This window comes from Capsella rubella, unplaced genomic scaffold (assembly GCF_000375325.1).
Source record: "Capsella rubella cultivar Monte Gargano unplaced genomic scaffold, Caprub1_0 scaffold_2, whole genome shotgun sequence".
Classification (NCBI taxonomy): Eukaryota; Viridiplantae; Streptophyta; class Magnoliopsida; order Brassicales; family Brassicaceae; genus Capsella; species Capsella rubella.
Genome location: NW_006238922.1, coordinates 12,667,756 through 12,684,766, shown reverse-complemented (window position 1 = coordinate 12,684,766; position 17,011 = coordinate 12,667,756). Strand labels below are relative to the sequence as shown.

The 17,011-nt window shown below is 33.9% G+C and overlaps 5 protein-coding genes across 7 annotated transcripts in view; 3 read left to right on the top strand and 2 right to left on the bottom strand.

Annotated features, from left to right (window-relative positions):
* The window catches only part of LOC17895870 (auxilin-related protein 1), a 5,437-nt gene extending 1,959 nt beyond the window's left edge, over positions 1-3,478 (bottom strand). Inside the window, exons 1-6 of the mRNA XM_006301008.2 lie at positions 3,226-3,478; positions 3,018-3,123; positions 2,854-2,930; positions 2,527-2,720; positions 2,324-2,441; positions 2,145-2,242 (exon numbers count right to left, since the gene is read on the bottom strand). Coding sequence (XP_006301070.2) covers positions 2,145-2,242; positions 2,324-2,441; positions 2,527-2,720; positions 2,854-2,930; positions 3,018-3,123; positions 3,226-3,478 — 846 coding nt within the window. The remainder of the gene's footprint in view (positions 1-2,144; positions 2,243-2,323; positions 2,442-2,526; positions 2,721-2,853; positions 2,931-3,017; positions 3,124-3,225) is intronic.
* A 363-nt stretch (positions 3,479-3,841) lies between these two features.
* LOC17894741 (pentatricopeptide repeat-containing protein At1g77360, mitochondrial) lies at positions 3,842-5,719 on the top strand. Of its 2 annotated transcripts, none has more exons than XM_006301105.2 (2): positions 3,842-3,913; positions 4,088-5,719. In XM_006301105.2, the coding sequence occupies exon 2, from the start codon at positions 4,125-4,127 to the stop codon at positions 5,574-5,576; it is 1,452 nt and encodes a 483-aa protein (XP_006301167.2). In that variant the 5' UTR covers positions 3,842-3,913; positions 4,088-4,124; the 3' UTR covers positions 5,577-5,719. The 2 variants fall into 2 exon arrangements, with proteins under 2 accessions (XP_006301167.2, XP_023644071.1); XM_023788303.1 differs by having other exon boundaries at positions 3,887-3,950.
* A 66-nt stretch (positions 5,720-5,785) lies between these two features.
* LOC17895711 (keratinocyte-associated protein 2) lies at positions 5,786-7,302 on the bottom strand. Of its 2 annotated transcripts, none has more exons than XM_006302941.2 (5): positions 7,203-7,302; positions 6,937-7,096; positions 6,710-6,761; positions 6,192-6,258; positions 5,786-6,074 (listed from the first exon to the last, which is right to left on the bottom strand). In XM_006302941.2, exons 2-5 carry the CDS (start codon positions 7,090-7,092, stop codon positions 5,984-5,986), a joined length of 366 nt encoding a protein of 121 aa, XP_006303003.1. In that variant the 5' UTR covers positions 7,093-7,096; positions 7,203-7,302; the 3' UTR covers positions 5,786-5,983. The 2 variants fall into 2 exon arrangements, with proteins under 2 accessions (XP_006303003.1, XP_023644072.1); XM_023788304.1 differs by having other exon boundaries at positions 6,937-7,093; positions 7,203-7,269.
* Positions 7,303-7,551: 249 nt separating this feature from the next.
* LOC17894466 (pentatricopeptide repeat-containing protein At5g65560) lies at positions 7,552-10,137 on the top strand. The gene has a single exon (XM_023788561.1). The coding sequence runs from the start codon at positions 7,552-7,554 to the stop codon at positions 10,135-10,137; it is 2,586 nt and encodes an 861-aa protein (XP_023644329.1).
* Positions 10,138-15,541: 5,404 nt separating this feature from the next.
* On the top strand, positions 15,542-16,960 carry LOC17896063 (1-aminocyclopropane-1-carboxylate oxidase 5). The gene is made up of 4 exons (XM_006302529.2): positions 15,542-15,703; positions 15,787-16,019; positions 16,096-16,461; positions 16,566-16,960. The coding sequence occupies exons 1-4, from the start codon at positions 15,602-15,604 to the stop codon at positions 16,792-16,794; spliced, it is 930 nt and encodes a 309-aa protein (XP_006302591.1). The 5' UTR covers positions 15,542-15,601; the 3' UTR covers positions 16,795-16,960.
* The last annotated feature ends 51 nt before the right edge of the window (positions 16,961-17,011 follow it).

Genomic DNA, 17,011 nt, shown 5'->3' with positions numbered 1-17,011 from the left:
AAACTTTTGTTTTCAATTTTATTTATTTTTTGTTTTTATGTATTTCTTTATGTCTTCATTGTTTTTTATATTTTTAAATGTAATACATATGTATAATAATATTTTATGAGAATTTCAAGTATATGGTATAATATATATATTCTCAATTGTTCCTCTCTCTTTATTGTTCCATTTTGTATTTATTTTTTAAAATATAATATTTATTTTAACCAAAAAAACACATTTAATTATATACATTAATTCATACTTTAAGTTCACACTTTACTACTAAAATGAAACTGAAAATTATATAAATTTCCAAAGACTATTGGTTTTCTTTATTGAATTCCAATTAAACACACTATAAATTATAATTATAACTCCTCTAATTTAATTATTTAAAAAATGTAACTTACATCACTTCTTATCATATAAATAGTCATTCTAACATCCTTCTCTACCATATCTCATATCTTCATTATTCTCTTTGTTTTTTTTTTAAAGTTCTTGCATGGGGTGAAAACTCATTTAAAATATCATTGTAAGAGTTTGATTAATTATTTAGTTTAAACTTTTGTTTTCAATTTTATTTATTTTTTGTTTTTATGTATTTCTTTATGTCTTCATTGTTTTTTTATATTTTTAAATGTAATACATATGTATAATAATATTTTATGGTTATAAGAAAATCAAGCTAAAGAAACCATCTTCGTTCTTTTACTTTGCATGTTTGTTTCTTTCTCACATATTCATGTATATTTAATTTATTTTCAAAAGTATGTAATTTTTTAACAAAATAAACTTTTTGTTATATAATTATCAAACCAATTTGTAAGACATTCTTTTAAGAATAATGATCCTTATATTTAGTTTGTGATTCAACATGTAATAATAAAAAGAACATTATAATTTGTTTTAACTTTGAATTTTATACTTGATTTCCTATCTAAAAAACAATTTGATATTCCATTTTTTTATCTATTATATATACTACAAGGATGAAAAATATAATTAAACCTAGAAATATAAATTAAATTAAGAGGAATATGAAAAGAGATTAAAAATAAAATTATTTCTTGGGAATTTTTAAGGTTTCACTCTCTCCTTATTGTTTACTCCATTTAACTTCAATTAACACACTATAAAATATAATTATAACTCCTCTGATTTAATTAATTTAGAATTGTAACTTACATCATATTTTATCATATAAATACTCATTTTTACATCCTCCTCCACCATATATGATATTCTCAATATTTTTCTTTGTTTAATTTTTAATGTTCTTGCATGGGTTGAAAGCTCAATTAAGATATCATTGTAAGAGCTTGATTATATATTTGGTTAAAACTTTTGTTTTCAATTATATTTCTTCTTCATTTTTCATTGTTTTTTATACTATTAAATGTATAATACATATGTATAATAATATTTTATGGCTATAAGGAAATTACTTTATCGATGGGATTCAAAAATATTGATTTCTCACCATCGCACCATAAGAAAATCAAGCTAAATAAACCATTTTCATTGTTTTACTTTATATTTTTTTTTCTTTCTCACATATTCATATATATATATTTTTTCAAAGTATGTAATTATTTTAACAAAATATTTTTTTGTTATATTCAAACCAATTTGTAAGACATTGAAATAAATAAAATTTTATACACAAATAAAGGTAAATTTTTGTGTATATTTATAAGTTTACACACATATTTGGATAAATTTCAACATTTTTAGTGGTTGTTTTGATAAAGTTTGAAAAGGAGGTAAATTCAAAAAGTGCTACTTTTAAAGGGGTGTTTTTTAAATTCTCCCAATATCATTTCTATTTTTATCATTAACAATATTATTGTTTTATCAAAAAATACTGAAAAGTACTAAAGAATATTACTATCAAAATTGATTAATTGAACAATTAATCAACGAATAAATTCAAAAGATATGGATGTATGCTTCTATTGTATGATTTAAATTAATAACATGTAAAAATGTCATAAACATTAAAATTTATTTAATCTATTTTTTATAAGTAATAAATAAATTAAAATAATTAAATAAATATACAACAACCCGCGCATATGCGCGGGACATTATCTAGTAATATATATAGTGGAAGCAAAGGTTGCACCAATATGAATCAAAGCAAAATCCATGCATACCATTTGTTTCTTCATTCTTTGTTCACGCTCCCATCTGGCTATTCTTCTTTTGTCACTTTCCCCTGTAATTCCCTTAAATTCTCCAAGAAATGGGTCATCTGTTGCATATGAACATGGCTCTTTAGAAATATATGCGAACAATCCGATAACTGAAGAAAACAGATCACCACAACGCCTACCTCCAAAAAGTGGAGAAAAGTCATCTAGGACATGTGCTGGAGCATCATGTTTCTTTGTACTAAGCGAACCTTCAGTATATCTCTCTTTTGGCACATCAAACACTTCCTTGCAAGACGTCTTCGCATCAAAAAGACGAATACAAGATGCAGATTTCAGTACAAAGTTTTGTAGTTTGGTAACGTTTAAGGTGAAACATTGTAACATTTGCACGGCAGTTTCTTACTTGAGGGATGAAAATGGACTCAAGGTCATCTACACCAAATTCTTGTTTCTTTTCTTCAGCATCTTCAGCTTCTCTATAAATAATACCAGCATTCTCAGAATCCAGGGAGCTGCAATGCAAACTACCCACAGCAAATTCTACAAGATCATCAACTGAAGAAATTGTTGGGCTAACTGTGCCAAAAAGTAAAACAACACAACATTAATATTGATTAACAAAAAGATCAACACTTCTTCACTCCCTGTGCTAAAATTTGGAGAAATTCGAGTTATGTTCCAAATTCTTTCAGTGAATCCACATTTATACCTGCAGATGGTTGTACCAAAGTTGATGGTAGAACCTCAAAAGGGTCATCAGCAATAACAGCCCATGTAGTGTTCCCTCTGAAACAACAATAAACAAAAAATAAAAAAAAACAGATATATCAAGTCCAGGTTCAAGTCATGATGTTGAACTAATGATCACAAAACCTGTTACTCGGTTGAGGAGCAGTTCCACCAAATCCAGGTATCAACTCATCAGAACCAGCTTCACTCTTTCCCAAATCAATAGACTTGTTCTGGTTCCAGAACTTTTCTGCAGGATCAAATCATCAACTACCTTTACTGATGACACCAACATTACAGGAAAAGTAACTGGACTCATAAACAAAGATGACATTATGATTGCTCAATTTACCAGATATCTGATTAGAAGAAAACTTTTCCAGCTCATCAAACACCAAGAAGTCGTCAAACCCACCAGAATCCCCACCGTCAAACTTGGAACCAATATTAAATTCCGTGTTCGAAGAACCACCATACGAGGTCAACTCTGCGGTTTCGCCATTTTTAGGGTTGACCGATCGCTTCAACGAATCCATTACCATTGGAGCAGACTTGCCTTGAGGCTTTAACCCATATCGCTCCGTGAGAACAACGAAAGCGTCCATCTCCCACCAATTGATCGAGAATAAATAAATAAGTGATGATGACTGACTGACAAATCGATCTCAGAGATCTGAGTAGTCCGATTCTATGTATCAGCGAGAGAGAATGCAAAACGAAACAACGAAATCGGAGGAGCTTAAAACTTTACCGGGAAATTTCAAAACTCCGCTCTCGCTCTCTAAAGACTACAAAGTCTTCTTCTCTTCTTCACTCTTCAGTTTTAAATTTCCTTTTCTCTCATTTTTCTGGCTCGGCGCCATGTATTAGCTTATTGGGCTCTTTGGGCCTTTTTACTTTAATAATGGGCTTACGCATTGCCCATTTATCTCACTTTCAAAATGGTGCGTACACGGTGTACGGTACACCTCCTCGGTCCTCACTCCTCTGTCTCCTTCGTCGTCCTTCACCCTGTCGGCGAGTGGAATATCCTTCCTCAGGTGAGCAAAACCACCACTTCTGAAAAACAGCACTTGGGTAAAACCTAACATTTTCTGATAACGCAGATGTGTATAGATATATTTGTGTATTAATTTTTAAGCACAACTATATTAAGGTTCATCAACTGTTCGACGAAATGCCTCACATTGTTTTTTTTTTTTTTTGGGTGATAGGAATGTAGCTCTGCCAACGGTCTGAGTTACACTAAACATGACGATCAGAATTCTTAATCGTCAATCCCGATTAGGTTGCAAGAGTATTCTGTCTGCGAAGCTGTATAGTAGTAGTTCAAGCGAACCAGCGAGAGATGTTGCGGATGTGGCGAAGAACATATCTAAAGTAATGATGTCGTCTCCGCAATTGGTGCTTGATTCGGCTTTAGATCAAAGCGGGTTAAGGGTTTCACAGGAAGTAGTAGAAGATGTTCTAAATAGATTCAGGAATGCTGGTTTATTGGCCTACAGGTTCTTTCAGTGGTCTGAGAAGCAACGGCATTACGAGCATAGTGTTCGTGCGTATCACATGATGATCGAGTCTACCGCAAAGATAAGGCAGTACAAGCTCATGTGGGATCTTATCAACTCAATGAGGAAGAAGAAGATGCTAAATATCGAGACTTTTTGTATCGTTATGAGGAAGTACGCCAGGGCCCAGAAAGTGGATGAGGCTATCTACGCATTCAATGTGATGGAGAAGTATGATTTACCTCCCAATCTTGTGGCATTCAACGGATTGCTGAGTGCTTTGTGTAAATCCAAGAATGTGAGGAAAGCTCAGGAGATATTCGAGAATATGAGGGATCGGTTTACGCCAAGCTCTAAAACATATAGCATATTGCTTGAAGGATGGGGGAAAGAACCCAATTTGCCAAAGGCAAGAGAGGTTTTTCGGGAGATGATTGATGCTGGTTGTCACCCGGATATAGTAACCTATAGTATAATGGTTGACATACTTTGTAAAGCTGGAAGAGTTGATGAAGCTCTTGGCATTGTGAGGAGTATGGATCCAAGCATTTGCAAGCCGACCACTTTTATCTATAGTGTGCTTGTACATACTTATGGAACAGAAAACAGGCTTGAAGAGGCCGTCGATACGTTCCTCGAGATGGAAAGAAGTGGAATGAAAGCTGATGTAGCGATTTTCAATTCATTGATTGGCGCATTTTGCAAAGCAAACAGGATGAAGAATGTGTATAGGGTTTTGAAAGAAATGAAGAATAAGGGTGTGACGCCTAACTCTAAGTCATGCAACATTATTCTACGCCACCTAATAGATCGTGGAGAGACAGATGAAGCTTTTGATGTGTTTAGGAAGATGATCAAAGTGTGTGAACCAGACGCAGACACATACACGATGATGATAAAGATGTTTTGTGAAAAGAAAGAGATGGAGACGGCAGATAAAGTGTGGAAGTACATGAGGAAGAAAGGGGTGTTCCCAAGTATGCATACATTCGCTGTTCTTATTAACGGGCTGTGCGACCAGCATAACACTCAGAAAGCTTGTGTTTTGTTAGAGGAGATGATCGAGATGGGGATTCGACCATCAGGTGTGACCTTTGGTAGATTAAGACAGCTGCTTCTCAAAGAAGATAGAGAAGATGTGCTCAAGTTTCTTAATGAGAAGATGAACGTTTTGGTCAATGAGCCTTTATGTGATTGACTTTCTTAGCTTTCCTGGTAAGCACATCTCACAACGGCTGATCTCTGCACATGTTTTGTTTGTGTAATTGGCCCAGGATCCATTTCAATTGTTATAAAGTTTATAACTGCAGTTGAAACCATATATTGCTGCGGTTTTGGATACATGAGATATTAATATAAAGAGAGTATGACATCAAGCCCAAAAGACACCAATTTAGATTCTCCAAGAACATAAGCACAACTAACAACATGATCTTTCTACGATTATAAGATGCAAAGACAACAAAAAAGTCACATCAACTATAAGATGAGGATCTCGAATTCAAGGTTTCTAAGAATCCCAGTTCATGAAGTTGGAAGTGTTCTTGCATCTTCTAGTGCCAAACAAAATCTAAATTCCAGAATAAACCTATTACATTATCTGGTTCAGTGTCTCTTAGACTTGGAGTCGGTTTTGGATAGCATGTATCCAGAGATCTTGTTCATCTCGTACAATAGCCCAGCAGAGAACAAAAAACTGCAGACAGATCAAGAAACAGCAGAGCAATCACCCCAGTGCTTTTACCGAGGTATAAAATAATTGAACATGGAGGACTGCATATATCAAGCGCAGAGCTAGTGAATGTCCACTTACCAGGTTGTAATACAAACCCGATGCACCGTGCTAGCAGCGATAAGAGCAATGATTTCGGCAAGGATGACTGTCACGAAAATGAAAATCGACATAAATAAATTGCAAACCCTTGTTGAATACATTATACATACTTTTATGCAGCAGAAGCAGGATGAGGCAAACAAACTTCAAGCCGTTTGTTACTGTGATTCTTATATAGGTCAGGTCTTCTAGCCGTCTGTTACTGTGATTCTTATATAGGTCTTCTAGCTGTTTGTTACTGTGATTCTTATATAGGTGATCCAAATAAGACAATAGATGACAATTTTCATGTTCTACCAATTGAATCACTGACACCGTTACACAGGTATTTTGTTATTAGAAAGTAAACTAAAGCATTAGAGACACAAAGTAGCCTGAACATAAGCAAACTAATTCTAGTGTGATGCTGCTGTGTATACTCCCTTAAACTACAGCTCCGATTTCAATAGTTTTGATCTAATGAACAATTTCGATTTCAAAAAGAAGCAAATACATACCTGCACCCCAACCACTCTTGATGCCAGAAGATTCCTGGAAATTTCCAATGAACTGCAGCATCGGTCGAAATTGATAGTCAACAAAAACGTAGATGAATTCGAGAAAACAAAAGATCTCATATTTTACGACACAGATCAACATTGGAGTTGTAAAGGTAATGCATTTCAATGAATAGGAGGAAAATTATAAGTATGAGTGTAAACCAATTTAGGAACTTAGAACTTACAGTGAGAGAAAACAAAAAGAGGAGAGAGCTGGTGAATCCACCTAGGATCGTGAACAGCTCTGTTGAAGCTAACTTCCCTCTGTAAATCTCTTGAAGCGAGAGGATCACTGTAAACACAAGAAGAGACCCCAGCATCGATGTTCCAGCTCCTGCCATGCTTCTAAATCCCAACCAAAACAATCAAATTAAGACCGTAACAGTCATTAATGTTCCTGATCGGAATTTAAGACAATATAAAGTTTCACTCGAAGAATGCGATGAGCTACCTCGAAACCCCTGATAGATCTTCTCTTCTCGCTCGTCACTGGCCACAGTTCCGCTTCGAAGATCGGCAAATGGAGATCGAGTAGAGAGATACAAGAATTGGGAAAATGGGACTCGCATTGACCATAAAGTACATGTTTATCATTAATATTACAGATTTACCCTCGCGGACCAGTCACGGTTAAGGGAAGCTGGGAAATTGAACTAAAACGCTGTCGTTTCATTGAAAACTTAAACCAGAGCAGATACCGAACGTAATAGCCACGGCGCATTGTACCGGGTTTGAGATATTTTATTCTCATAGACCCTAAACCCTACAGTTGCTTGAACTGGAAGTAGAGCTTTCCGACGATGAGATTCCTTCGCTTTCCCTCTTATTCCGGCTACCTCCTCTGTAGAAGGCCGTTCTTCGCCGCCGCATCTCTTCTTACATGTAATCTCTCAACATTGGAATCTGATTCTTCTAATCTTCCATGCCAATTACTCTCAATTTTCTCGGAACCAAATTGGCAGAACAACCCCTCTCTGAAATCTCTAGTCCCTGCTATAACGCCATCTCATGTCTCTTCACTGTTTTCACTCAATCTGGATCCTCTGACAGCTCTTAGTTTCTCGGATTGGATCTCTCAAACGCCGAAGTTCAAACACAATGTTACTTCATACGCATCACTGGTTCGTCTTCTCTGTAGCCATGCAATAGCTTATGAGGTTCCTAAGATCATGATATTAATGATCAAGAGTTGCAGTTCACCAAGAGAAGCTTTGTTTGCTGTTGATTTCTGTAGAACAATGCGTAAAGACGATAGCTCTGAGTTTAGATACAAGCTTACTCTTAAATGCTATAATACGCTTTTGAGTTCATTAGCTAGATATGGGTTGGTGGATGAAATGAAGATACTCTATGTAGAAATGTTGGATGATTTAGTTTCTCCAGATATTTACACGTTTAACACATTAGTCAATGGGTATTGTAAGCTTGGTTATGTGGTTGAAGCAAAGCAGTATGTGAGTAGGCTTATTCAGGCTGGATTGGATCCTGATTACTTCACATACACGTCTTTTATTACGGGTCATTGTCGAAGAAAAGAAGTCGATGCGGCTTTTCAGGTTTTTAAGGAGATGTCTCAAAAGGGTTGCCATAGAAATGAGGTTTCATACACTCAGCTTATATATGGTCTTTGTGAAGCAAAGAGGATTGATGAAGCTTTGAGCTTGTTGGTGAAAATGAAAGATGACAATTGTTGTCCTAATGTTCGTACATATACTGTCCTTATAAATGCTTTATGTGGATCAGGGCGTAAGTCAGAAGCTTTGAATTTGTTTAAGCAAATGTCAGAAAGTAGTATTAGGCCTGATGTTTGTATGTATACTGTGCTTATTCAGAGCTTTTGTAGTGGAGATAATCTCGATGAGGCAAGTGGGCTGCTAGATCATATGCTGGAATTTGGGTTGACGCCAAATGTTATTACATACAATGCATTGATCAAAGGGTTTTGTAAGAAGAATGTGCACAAAGCAATGGGGCTTCTTAGTAAGATGCAAGAGCAAACTTTGGTGCCAGACCTGATTACTTACAATACATTGATTGCTGGACAGTGTAGCTCTGGTAACTTAGATAGCGCATATAGATTGCTTAGTTTGATGGAAGAAAAAGGATTGATTCCGAACCATCGTACATACAGTATTTTTCTAGATTTTCTATGTAAAAATGAGCGGATAGAAGAAGCGCGCCATCTGTTTGATTGCCTTACACGTAAAGGCATAGTTGCAGACGTAGTCATGTACACTGCTTTGATCAGTGGTTATTGCAAGGTTGGGAAACTAGATGATGCTAGAATGTTGTTTGATAGTTGCTTGCCAGATTTGTATACTTTTAATGCCTTGATACACGGGTTATCTAGTAATGGACAATTGAAAGAAGCCTTGTCACTGAAGCAAAAGATGGAGAAGATAGGGTTACAGCCTACACAGAGTTCATACACGACTCTTATTGCAAGAATGCTTAAAGAAGGGGATTTTTATGAAGCTGATAGATGTTTTCATGAAATGCTGTCTTCAGGACAAAAACCTGATGCGCAGAGTTATGGATCATTTATCTCGGCGTATTGTAGTGCTGGGAGGTTACAAGAAGCTGAGGAGATGGTGGTGAAAATGAGGGGAGAAGGTGTTACCCCGGACGAGTTCACTTATTCCTCAATGGTTAAGGCTTATGGATCTCTAGGGCTGACTTATTCTGCATTTGATGTCCTGAAGCGCATGTTGGATACTGGTTGTGAACCTTCTCATCATACATATATGTGTCTGATCAAACACTTGTTCGAGAAGAAACACATGACAGAGAAATGTGGCGAACCAGGAAGTTATATGGAGTCTCCGGATATCATGTGGGAGATGATGGAGTTTGATATTGTTGTCGAACTTTTTGAGAAGATGGTCGAACATGGGTGTAACCCTGATGTCAAATGCTATGAGAAGCTCTTATTAGGGATTTGTGAAGTTGGTAATCTAGAGATAGTGCAAAGATTGTTAAATCGCATGGAAGAAGTAGGAATATCTCCAAGTGAGAAGATTTGTAATGGTCTTCTTAGATGTTACTTCAAGTTGCAAAAATATGAGGAAGCTGCAAAGGTTGTGGAAGATATGATATGCAATGGTCACTCACCACAACTAGAGTCTTGCAAAATGTTGATTTGCAAGCTGTATGAAGGAGGAGGAAAAGAGAGAGGCAAGTCGGTTTTTAAAGAATTGCTTCGATGTGGATACTGCGATGATGAACTCGCTTGGAAAATCCTCATCGATGGTGTGCTTAAACAGGGATTTGAAGAGGGGTTTGGTGAACTGTTTCAAGTAATGGAAACAAGTGGCTGCAAATTTAGCTCCCAAACAAGATCAATGCTTATGAAAGGGCTACAAAGGGAAAGATTGATTCATACATAATAATCATTTTGTAAGCTTTTGAGATTTTAGTCCTCTTAATGCCAAAATGAAGCTGTAGGCAATGTATGTAACTGAAGTTTTCGGTCTGGATTTTATAAAAGGAAAAGTGATTAAGTGTTGTTTAGTAGAAATGTAAATCCGAAGCAGTGAGAACGTGAAGATGGGTGAAAGAAATGATATAAAAGATAGTTTTGACTATTATTGATTATGCAGTTTAAATGAATTAGTTTGCGATAAATTGCATTTGAAGTTGGCTCCTCCGCGTCAATGGAAAGCCAAAGAATCGTAGACCATGACGTGTGATATGGTTCTATCTTCAATATACAATTGCGTATGGACTAATCCAAAAAAAAAAAAAAAGAAGAAGAAAGATGTTATAAATGTAAATATCATTGTATACGTACGAATTATTCCTCTTTCAGATATATCAATTGACAGATTAGAATTGATCTCAATAACTCACTGAGATCAATGAATTCTCGTGTAGAAAATAGCATTTTCGAATCACAATTGCAGTAAGATAAGAATTGAATCTCAATAATGCGTATAGAGCCAAAGGATATATCTAGATTCATGTTATGTGTTTATATTAAAGTTTTTGTTTTTCCTTCCAGGAAAGAATGTTATATTGTGTGTTTCACTCTCACACCAAGCCAAAAATCAAGGGTTCATTGGTTTGTGCAAAAAGAGAGTTTAAGTGTGAAGTCGGAGAAGATCCCCAAAAAATGTCGGTAACGAACGGTTAAAGTCTTAAAAAGAGAAGAGAAAGATTAAAGACGTTAATAATAATAATTAAGTTAATGGAAAGGTCAAATTAGTTGGTCCAAAAATTATGGAGACGAACCGACCACGTCTCTCACTGTTTTACTTTGCGGAGTTAGCACACTTCGCTTCATCTTCTCCCGAAGTTAATACAATAAAACTAGGGGAGTGATATAGAATTGTATTATTACTGTATGAATTCATAATATACCACAGAGTCAATAAGCAAACCAAGAAGATAATGTTTAGAGAATTATATAATCAGTAAAAGTTTATATAAAAGTAGTACTACTTCCACTAGATTTGAGGATTTATAGCACTGTCGACATTAGTTCTTACAAACTTTAATTAGTACTAGTAATTAATTTATCTTTCTTTTCACTAAATTAAGCTCATATATTATAATATCGAGGAACATGTTCATACATTGAACTAAGATGACTTTGCTGGTCGTTTGGATGGTTAATTAAAAGTGGTCGTTTCGTTAGACAAAAAAAAAAAGATTTTCGTTTCACAAATTTGAACTATATATGTTTACATATTCAATAAAATATGATAAAATATAATTATCTTATGGTATATACATATATATGATATGGTGTGTATTGAAATACAGAATTAGTTTTCCAACAGAACATAACATAACATAACATGCATATAGATTGACTGATTGATAGAAATGGTGCGCATACAATATGAAGGGCCACTCAATGCGAATGTACTTTCTTATAACAAAGTAATCAAAGATATGATAATAATAATAATAATAGTTAACAAAGCTGAGCTTTTTAATAAGTCCATAGATTCGATATATAGCTGCAAAACACAAAAGAGACATAGATCACTCAGCACCATGTGTGATTCACTCCACTGTACCCTCTTTCATGACTAGTTAATATTAATCCAATAATCTTAATTTCTCTCTTTCTTTTTTCATTTTCATAACCTTTTTCAGACCTTGTTTATAATGTTGTCAGTATTATCATTACTAAAACAGTGGCACGGGGGAATGCATTTGGATAATTTATGGTTTTACCTTTTAAAAAAAAAAAAATGTATCGATGTTTATAAATTAATTAACAATCTATTAATTATACAAACAAACGCCACTTCCAAGTGTAGTCCCATGTGATCATGGACGGCTTTGCTTCTTTCTTTCTTTCTTTTCTTTCTTGGTTATAATTAAACATAATAATAGGCTTTGCTTTTTATCAGTTCAAAAACTAAAGTTTTCTTACAAATTAATTTCTTAAGTTTAGGTTCTTAAAAATATTATCTGAATTGTTTTGAAATATATATATATATATATATATATATATATAGTATTGGTTAATTACTCTTTTAGGGTTTATAATGGCGTAATAGCTTTCTGCATGTGAAATAGTGGGAGCAAATAGATGAACAATATATGAATTTTTATTTATTTATTCGTACTATAAATCATGATATGGAAAACGTATTAATTTCAATAATAGTAGCGAAACATGCATATGTAATATAGCTAGAGAGATCCAAACAGCAAACAATTATCATAACTAACAACTAGCAACATCAAATCATTTATATATAAATTCTTACTCTACGACAAGCTTTGATGATTTACCTACATTTTATCAAAACTTAAATTCATTTCAAAAAAAGATACACCGACATAGGGTATAGAATGGAATCACTTAATGAATATTTTTCGTAATCTCGTATTAAAAAGATAACTTAACTAAACCTTTTAGTTTAAATGACAAGAATCCAATGTCAATACTTAAAGAAAACAAACGGAATAAACCATATATATATATTTGCTACTACTAAAGTACACCTAGGGAAGTACATACATCAGTACATTGTGAAACAAGAACAAATTAAGATAGTTATTTTTCTTGCATGGGGATATTTACAACAAACCAAAAAAAAAAAAAAAAAAAAGTGGTCCATCAAAAATGATATAATTAACGTTCTTGGTTAGTAGTCAACCTCATTAATTTTCTAGGAAAAAAATTGACACAAAACTATATGATTAGATCACAGTTGGTAATATCGATCTGATCTCAATCTCTGTTATGATTTTTTTGGTTTACTTAACGTCTGCTTTTGATAATGTCACATTAATTGTGAACATTATATACATGGAGAGACTTTTGTTATGTTGTGCTCGAATTCAGACAAAGGCATCGAGATGGATGATGACAAAAAAGAGGCATCACCTGCTCATGTGTCCAGCACAGATGGCTGTGCTGTACATACAATTATTTCCACTTAATAAACTTCAGTAGCTCTAATTTTTTCTATAAATATTAATCTCTTAGTATTATACTATTTGGTAGCTTTATACAACAAAATTAGTAGTATATATTCCTTTAATAGTTTATAGAAGTGACTACTGTATATAAATCCTCCATGTTCCCCTAATTTGTCCACGTACCAATGGAAACAAAGCCTATTAATTTATTTGGAATATAATTAAATTAGTTAACCAATTATTAGTGTCCACGTTCATATCCAATAAGCTATAAAAGAGGCAATAACTTAAATAAAATAAAAACCCCATATCTCTGTCTCTTTCTTCTTATGCTAGTTAATCATATGTATATGAATAATCTCATCGTAATCTAATGTCAAGAGGTGTATCAGTCTGTATGATCAATTTCAGACAGGAGTAATTAACCCCTTTTTAATATATACCTAATTTTAATAATATCATTTTATCTATGGAATTTCTATTTGATCCATAATCTTTTATAAAAAAAATTGAGTCCAAAACCAAAAATACTAGCTAGGACGTTTTGACCTATTCTTTATATAGTACTTGAGAGCAGCATTTGATTCTTTTTTTTTTTTGTCATCAGTATTTGATTAATCTTAAAATTCATAGCGCATGTAAGTTTTTTTTTTAACACTTAATTTCATTAACTTTAATACATATAAGTTAAACTTAAGATTCTACAATACGTTGAAAAAAAAAAAATAGGTTAGAACTAACCGCTTCTTGTAAAAAAATATTCCAACACAACACAACACTATACATTGGTTTAAGAGAAGTCGGTTCAATTTTGTATTGCTAACTAATAATGTCCATTAAGGAAGCGATCTGATGCGAATAGTTTTTAACTATATTATATACCGTATTTGGGAAAATTAGTAGTAATAGAGTTTTTAAATTTCATTTTAATAAACTGAGATTAACGGTGAAACCGGTTGGTTAAGCACGGGGAAAGAGATCAGTCAAAGCCTGGTGAGATCAGTGCGGTTCATTAATGCCTAAGAACTGTTATGCAACATGTTAGGATTATTTATTTCCTTAATCTTTATCTTAGTTTTTTAATACATTAAAAGTCAAGAAGATGGACTAACTAGTAACTACGAAAGGATAATAAAAACATTTAAAACGCATCGAGATATGTGCACCCCATATCCCTACTATAGTAAAAGAGAAGTACAAAAGTTTTTTGGGTCGGGTTTTTTTAAAAAATTAACACGAAATTTTTCAATTGGATCTTACTAAAAATTTAAAGATATTAAATACCAGTTTCCATATATATTATTTCGAAATCTACCAAATTAAACCATCAATATCGGTTTTGGAAAGTACATTAATCTTAATTTGTTTAAGGAAAAATACATTAATGTATGATTTTGTATATTGGTTTAACAAATTAACCTAAAAATCAGAAATATAAATTAAATATAAAATATTTATCAAATTATCCATAATATTTCAAAACAAAATGTTCCTTAAATATCTTATATTAATATTTAGATGTATAGTTTTCTCCTATATTAACTATGATCTTCACACCAATTACGGGATAATTCATTTTCAACCATCTTTAATATATTTATTTGGCAATAGTTTCGAATTTCTGGCTTGATTATAAAGCTAATCTTTTTTTCAACGCTAACCTAACTCTAAGAAAATATTATCTATATAAATAAGTTTCTGCTACCAGAAAATTGTAACATAAACACATATTTTACATTTTAACACGATAAGAAATAAGAAATCATTGTCTCTTTATTTGTTTATTCTAGATATTTGCAATTCTACAAAACTGCATGAAAGGTCCAAGTTAAAATCATGTATTTATGATTATGCGGTGTACCGCGGGTCAATCCCCAAACTTTAAAAATGATTCATAGTATAATATTTATACATGTATATATGTCACATATTGTTCTAAAATTAACAATCCAACTAAAATCATACAATTTAAATAATTTTAAACATATTCGAAACCAACACAAAAAAATACAATCTAAAAATGATAGAATTTAATTAATAATCAAAATAAAGTAAAGCAAACACAAATAAATTATTCCGCAACGTACAAAGGATTAAAAACCCGGTAATTTTCCCCGGCGCTGTAGCGCGGGTCCGAATCTAGTTATTAGTATGAAAGTAGTATGAAACTGTAATATTCAACGGTTGTATGCATGCTTTAGCATTAAAAAAAATAAACATGTAACATAAAGATAACGTAAAAACGAACTGTGAAATTAAATAAATTAGTCAACTGTTCATTTTTACGTTTTATGTTATTTTACTTTTCATTACAGATGAAGAAACAAGTAAAGGGGGAAAATCTTAGGAATAGTATAAAATGGAGGCCTAAGCTTTCCATAATCTTCACAACTAAATCAGTTTACAAAACAGAGTCGTCTTTGACTTACCCGAAACAGAGCCTCCCTCTCTCTTTGTGGATCTGAAATGGCGATTCCTGTTATCGATTTCTCCAAGCTCAATGGTGAAGAGAGAGAAAAGACACTTTCTGAAATCGCTAAAGCTTGCGAGGAATGGGGATTTTTTCAGGTTCGGATCTTATAACCAAAAACAGAACATTCTCGTTCTCTTTGCTCTGTTTTTTATGTGCTCATCTGTGTGTGTGTGTGTAGCTGGTGAACCATGGGATTCCATTGGAGCTTCTGAATAAGGTGAAGAAGCTGAGCTCAGAATGCTACAAAACAGAGAGAGAAGAAGCATTCAAGACCTCAAATCCCGTGAAGTTGCTCAACGACTTGGTTCAGAAAAACTCTGAAGAGAAACTCGAGAGCGTTGACTGGGAAGATGTCTTCACTCTCTTGGACCATAACCAAAACGAATGGCCATCCAACACTTGCGGCCTCAAGTAAAACATTTTCCCTCTCAGCAGTAATCAAAATCTTCCAAACCCATTTTCAAAAATCTCAACTTTTATGTAACAGAGAAACGATGGGAGAATACAGAGGAGAAGTGAGGAAGCTAGCAAGCAAAATGATGGAAGTGATGGATGAGAATTTGGGTTTGCCTAAAGGTTACATAAAGAAAGCTTTCAACGAAGGCATGGAAGATGGAGAAGAGACAGCTTTCTTTGGCACCAAAGTCAGCCATTACCCACCTTGTCCTCACCCGGAGCGCGTCAATGGCCTCCGAGCTCATACTGATGCAGGAGGTGTCGTTTTGCTGTTCCAAGACGATGAATACGACGGCCTTCAAGTCTTGAAAGACGGCGAGTGGATCGATGTTCAGCCTCTACCTAACGCCATTGTTATCAACACTGGTGATCAGATTGAAGTTCTTAGCAACGGAAGGTAAAATTCTCTCTAAATCTTCTACGAACCAAAACAACAACACTAGTACCAAAAAAAAAAACTTTTTTTAGATGAAAAGGTATTAACCATAATGGGTTTGGCAGGTACAAGAGCGCATGGCACAGGGTGTTGGCGAGGGAGGAAGGAAACCGAAGGTCCATAGCTTCCTTCTACAACCCGTCGTACAAGGCCGCGATCGGGCCAGCCGTGGTGGCGGGGGAAGGAAGTGAAAACAAGTACCCCAAGTTTGTCTTTGGAGATTACATGGATGTCTATGCAAACCAGAAGTTCATGCCTAAGGAGCCTCGCTTTCTAGCTGTAAAATCTCTCTGAATGTAATCTTCTTTATTTTTACAGTATTTGTCACTGTTTTATCTTACCCCAATTATGTATTTGCCAAATTATATAATTGAAAATTTGCCCTTTTTTTTTTTTTTTTTTTTTCCATGTGATGTATGAATCTTTGTTGTGACTTGTGTTCTTAGTTTTTGAATATAAATGTGTGCGTGCCTTTCTTTGTTGTCGTCTCTTGCGGTTGATTATAATTAAG

Bases quoted from the DNA above. Each gene is read 5' to 3' on its own strand.
- LOC17894741 (XM_006301105.2), top strand. From the start codon at position 4,125: ATGACGATCAGAATTCTTAATCGTCAATCCCGATTAGGTTGCAAGAGT.
- LOC17895711 (XM_006302941.2), bottom strand. From the start codon at position 7,092: ATGGCAGGAGCTGGAACATCGATGCTGGGGTCTCTTCTTGTGTTTACA. The intron at 6,259-6,709 runs GTATGTATTTGC...TTTTCGTGACAG, and splicing joins CAAGAGTGGTTGGGGTGCAG to TCATCCTTGCCGAAATCATT. The intron at 6,075-6,191 runs GTAAGTGGACAT...ATCTGTCTGCAG, and splicing joins CGGGTTTGTATTACAACCTG to TTTTTTGTTCTCTGCTGGGC.
- LOC17894466 (XM_023788561.1), top strand. From the start codon at position 7,552: ATGAGATTCCTTCGCTTTCCCTCTTATTCCGGCTACCTCCTCTGTAGA.
- LOC17896063 (XM_006302529.2), top strand. From the start codon at position 15,602: ATGGCGATTCCTGTTATCGATTTCTCCAAGCTCAATGGTGAAGAGAGA. The intron at 15,704-15,786 runs GTTCGGATCTTA...GTGTGTGTGTAG, and splicing joins AGGAATGGGGATTTTTTCAG to CTGGTGAACCATGGGATTCC. The intron at 16,020-16,095 runs GTAAAACATTTT...TTTATGTAACAG, and splicing joins TCCAACACTTGCGGCCTCAA to AGAAACGATGGGAGAATACA.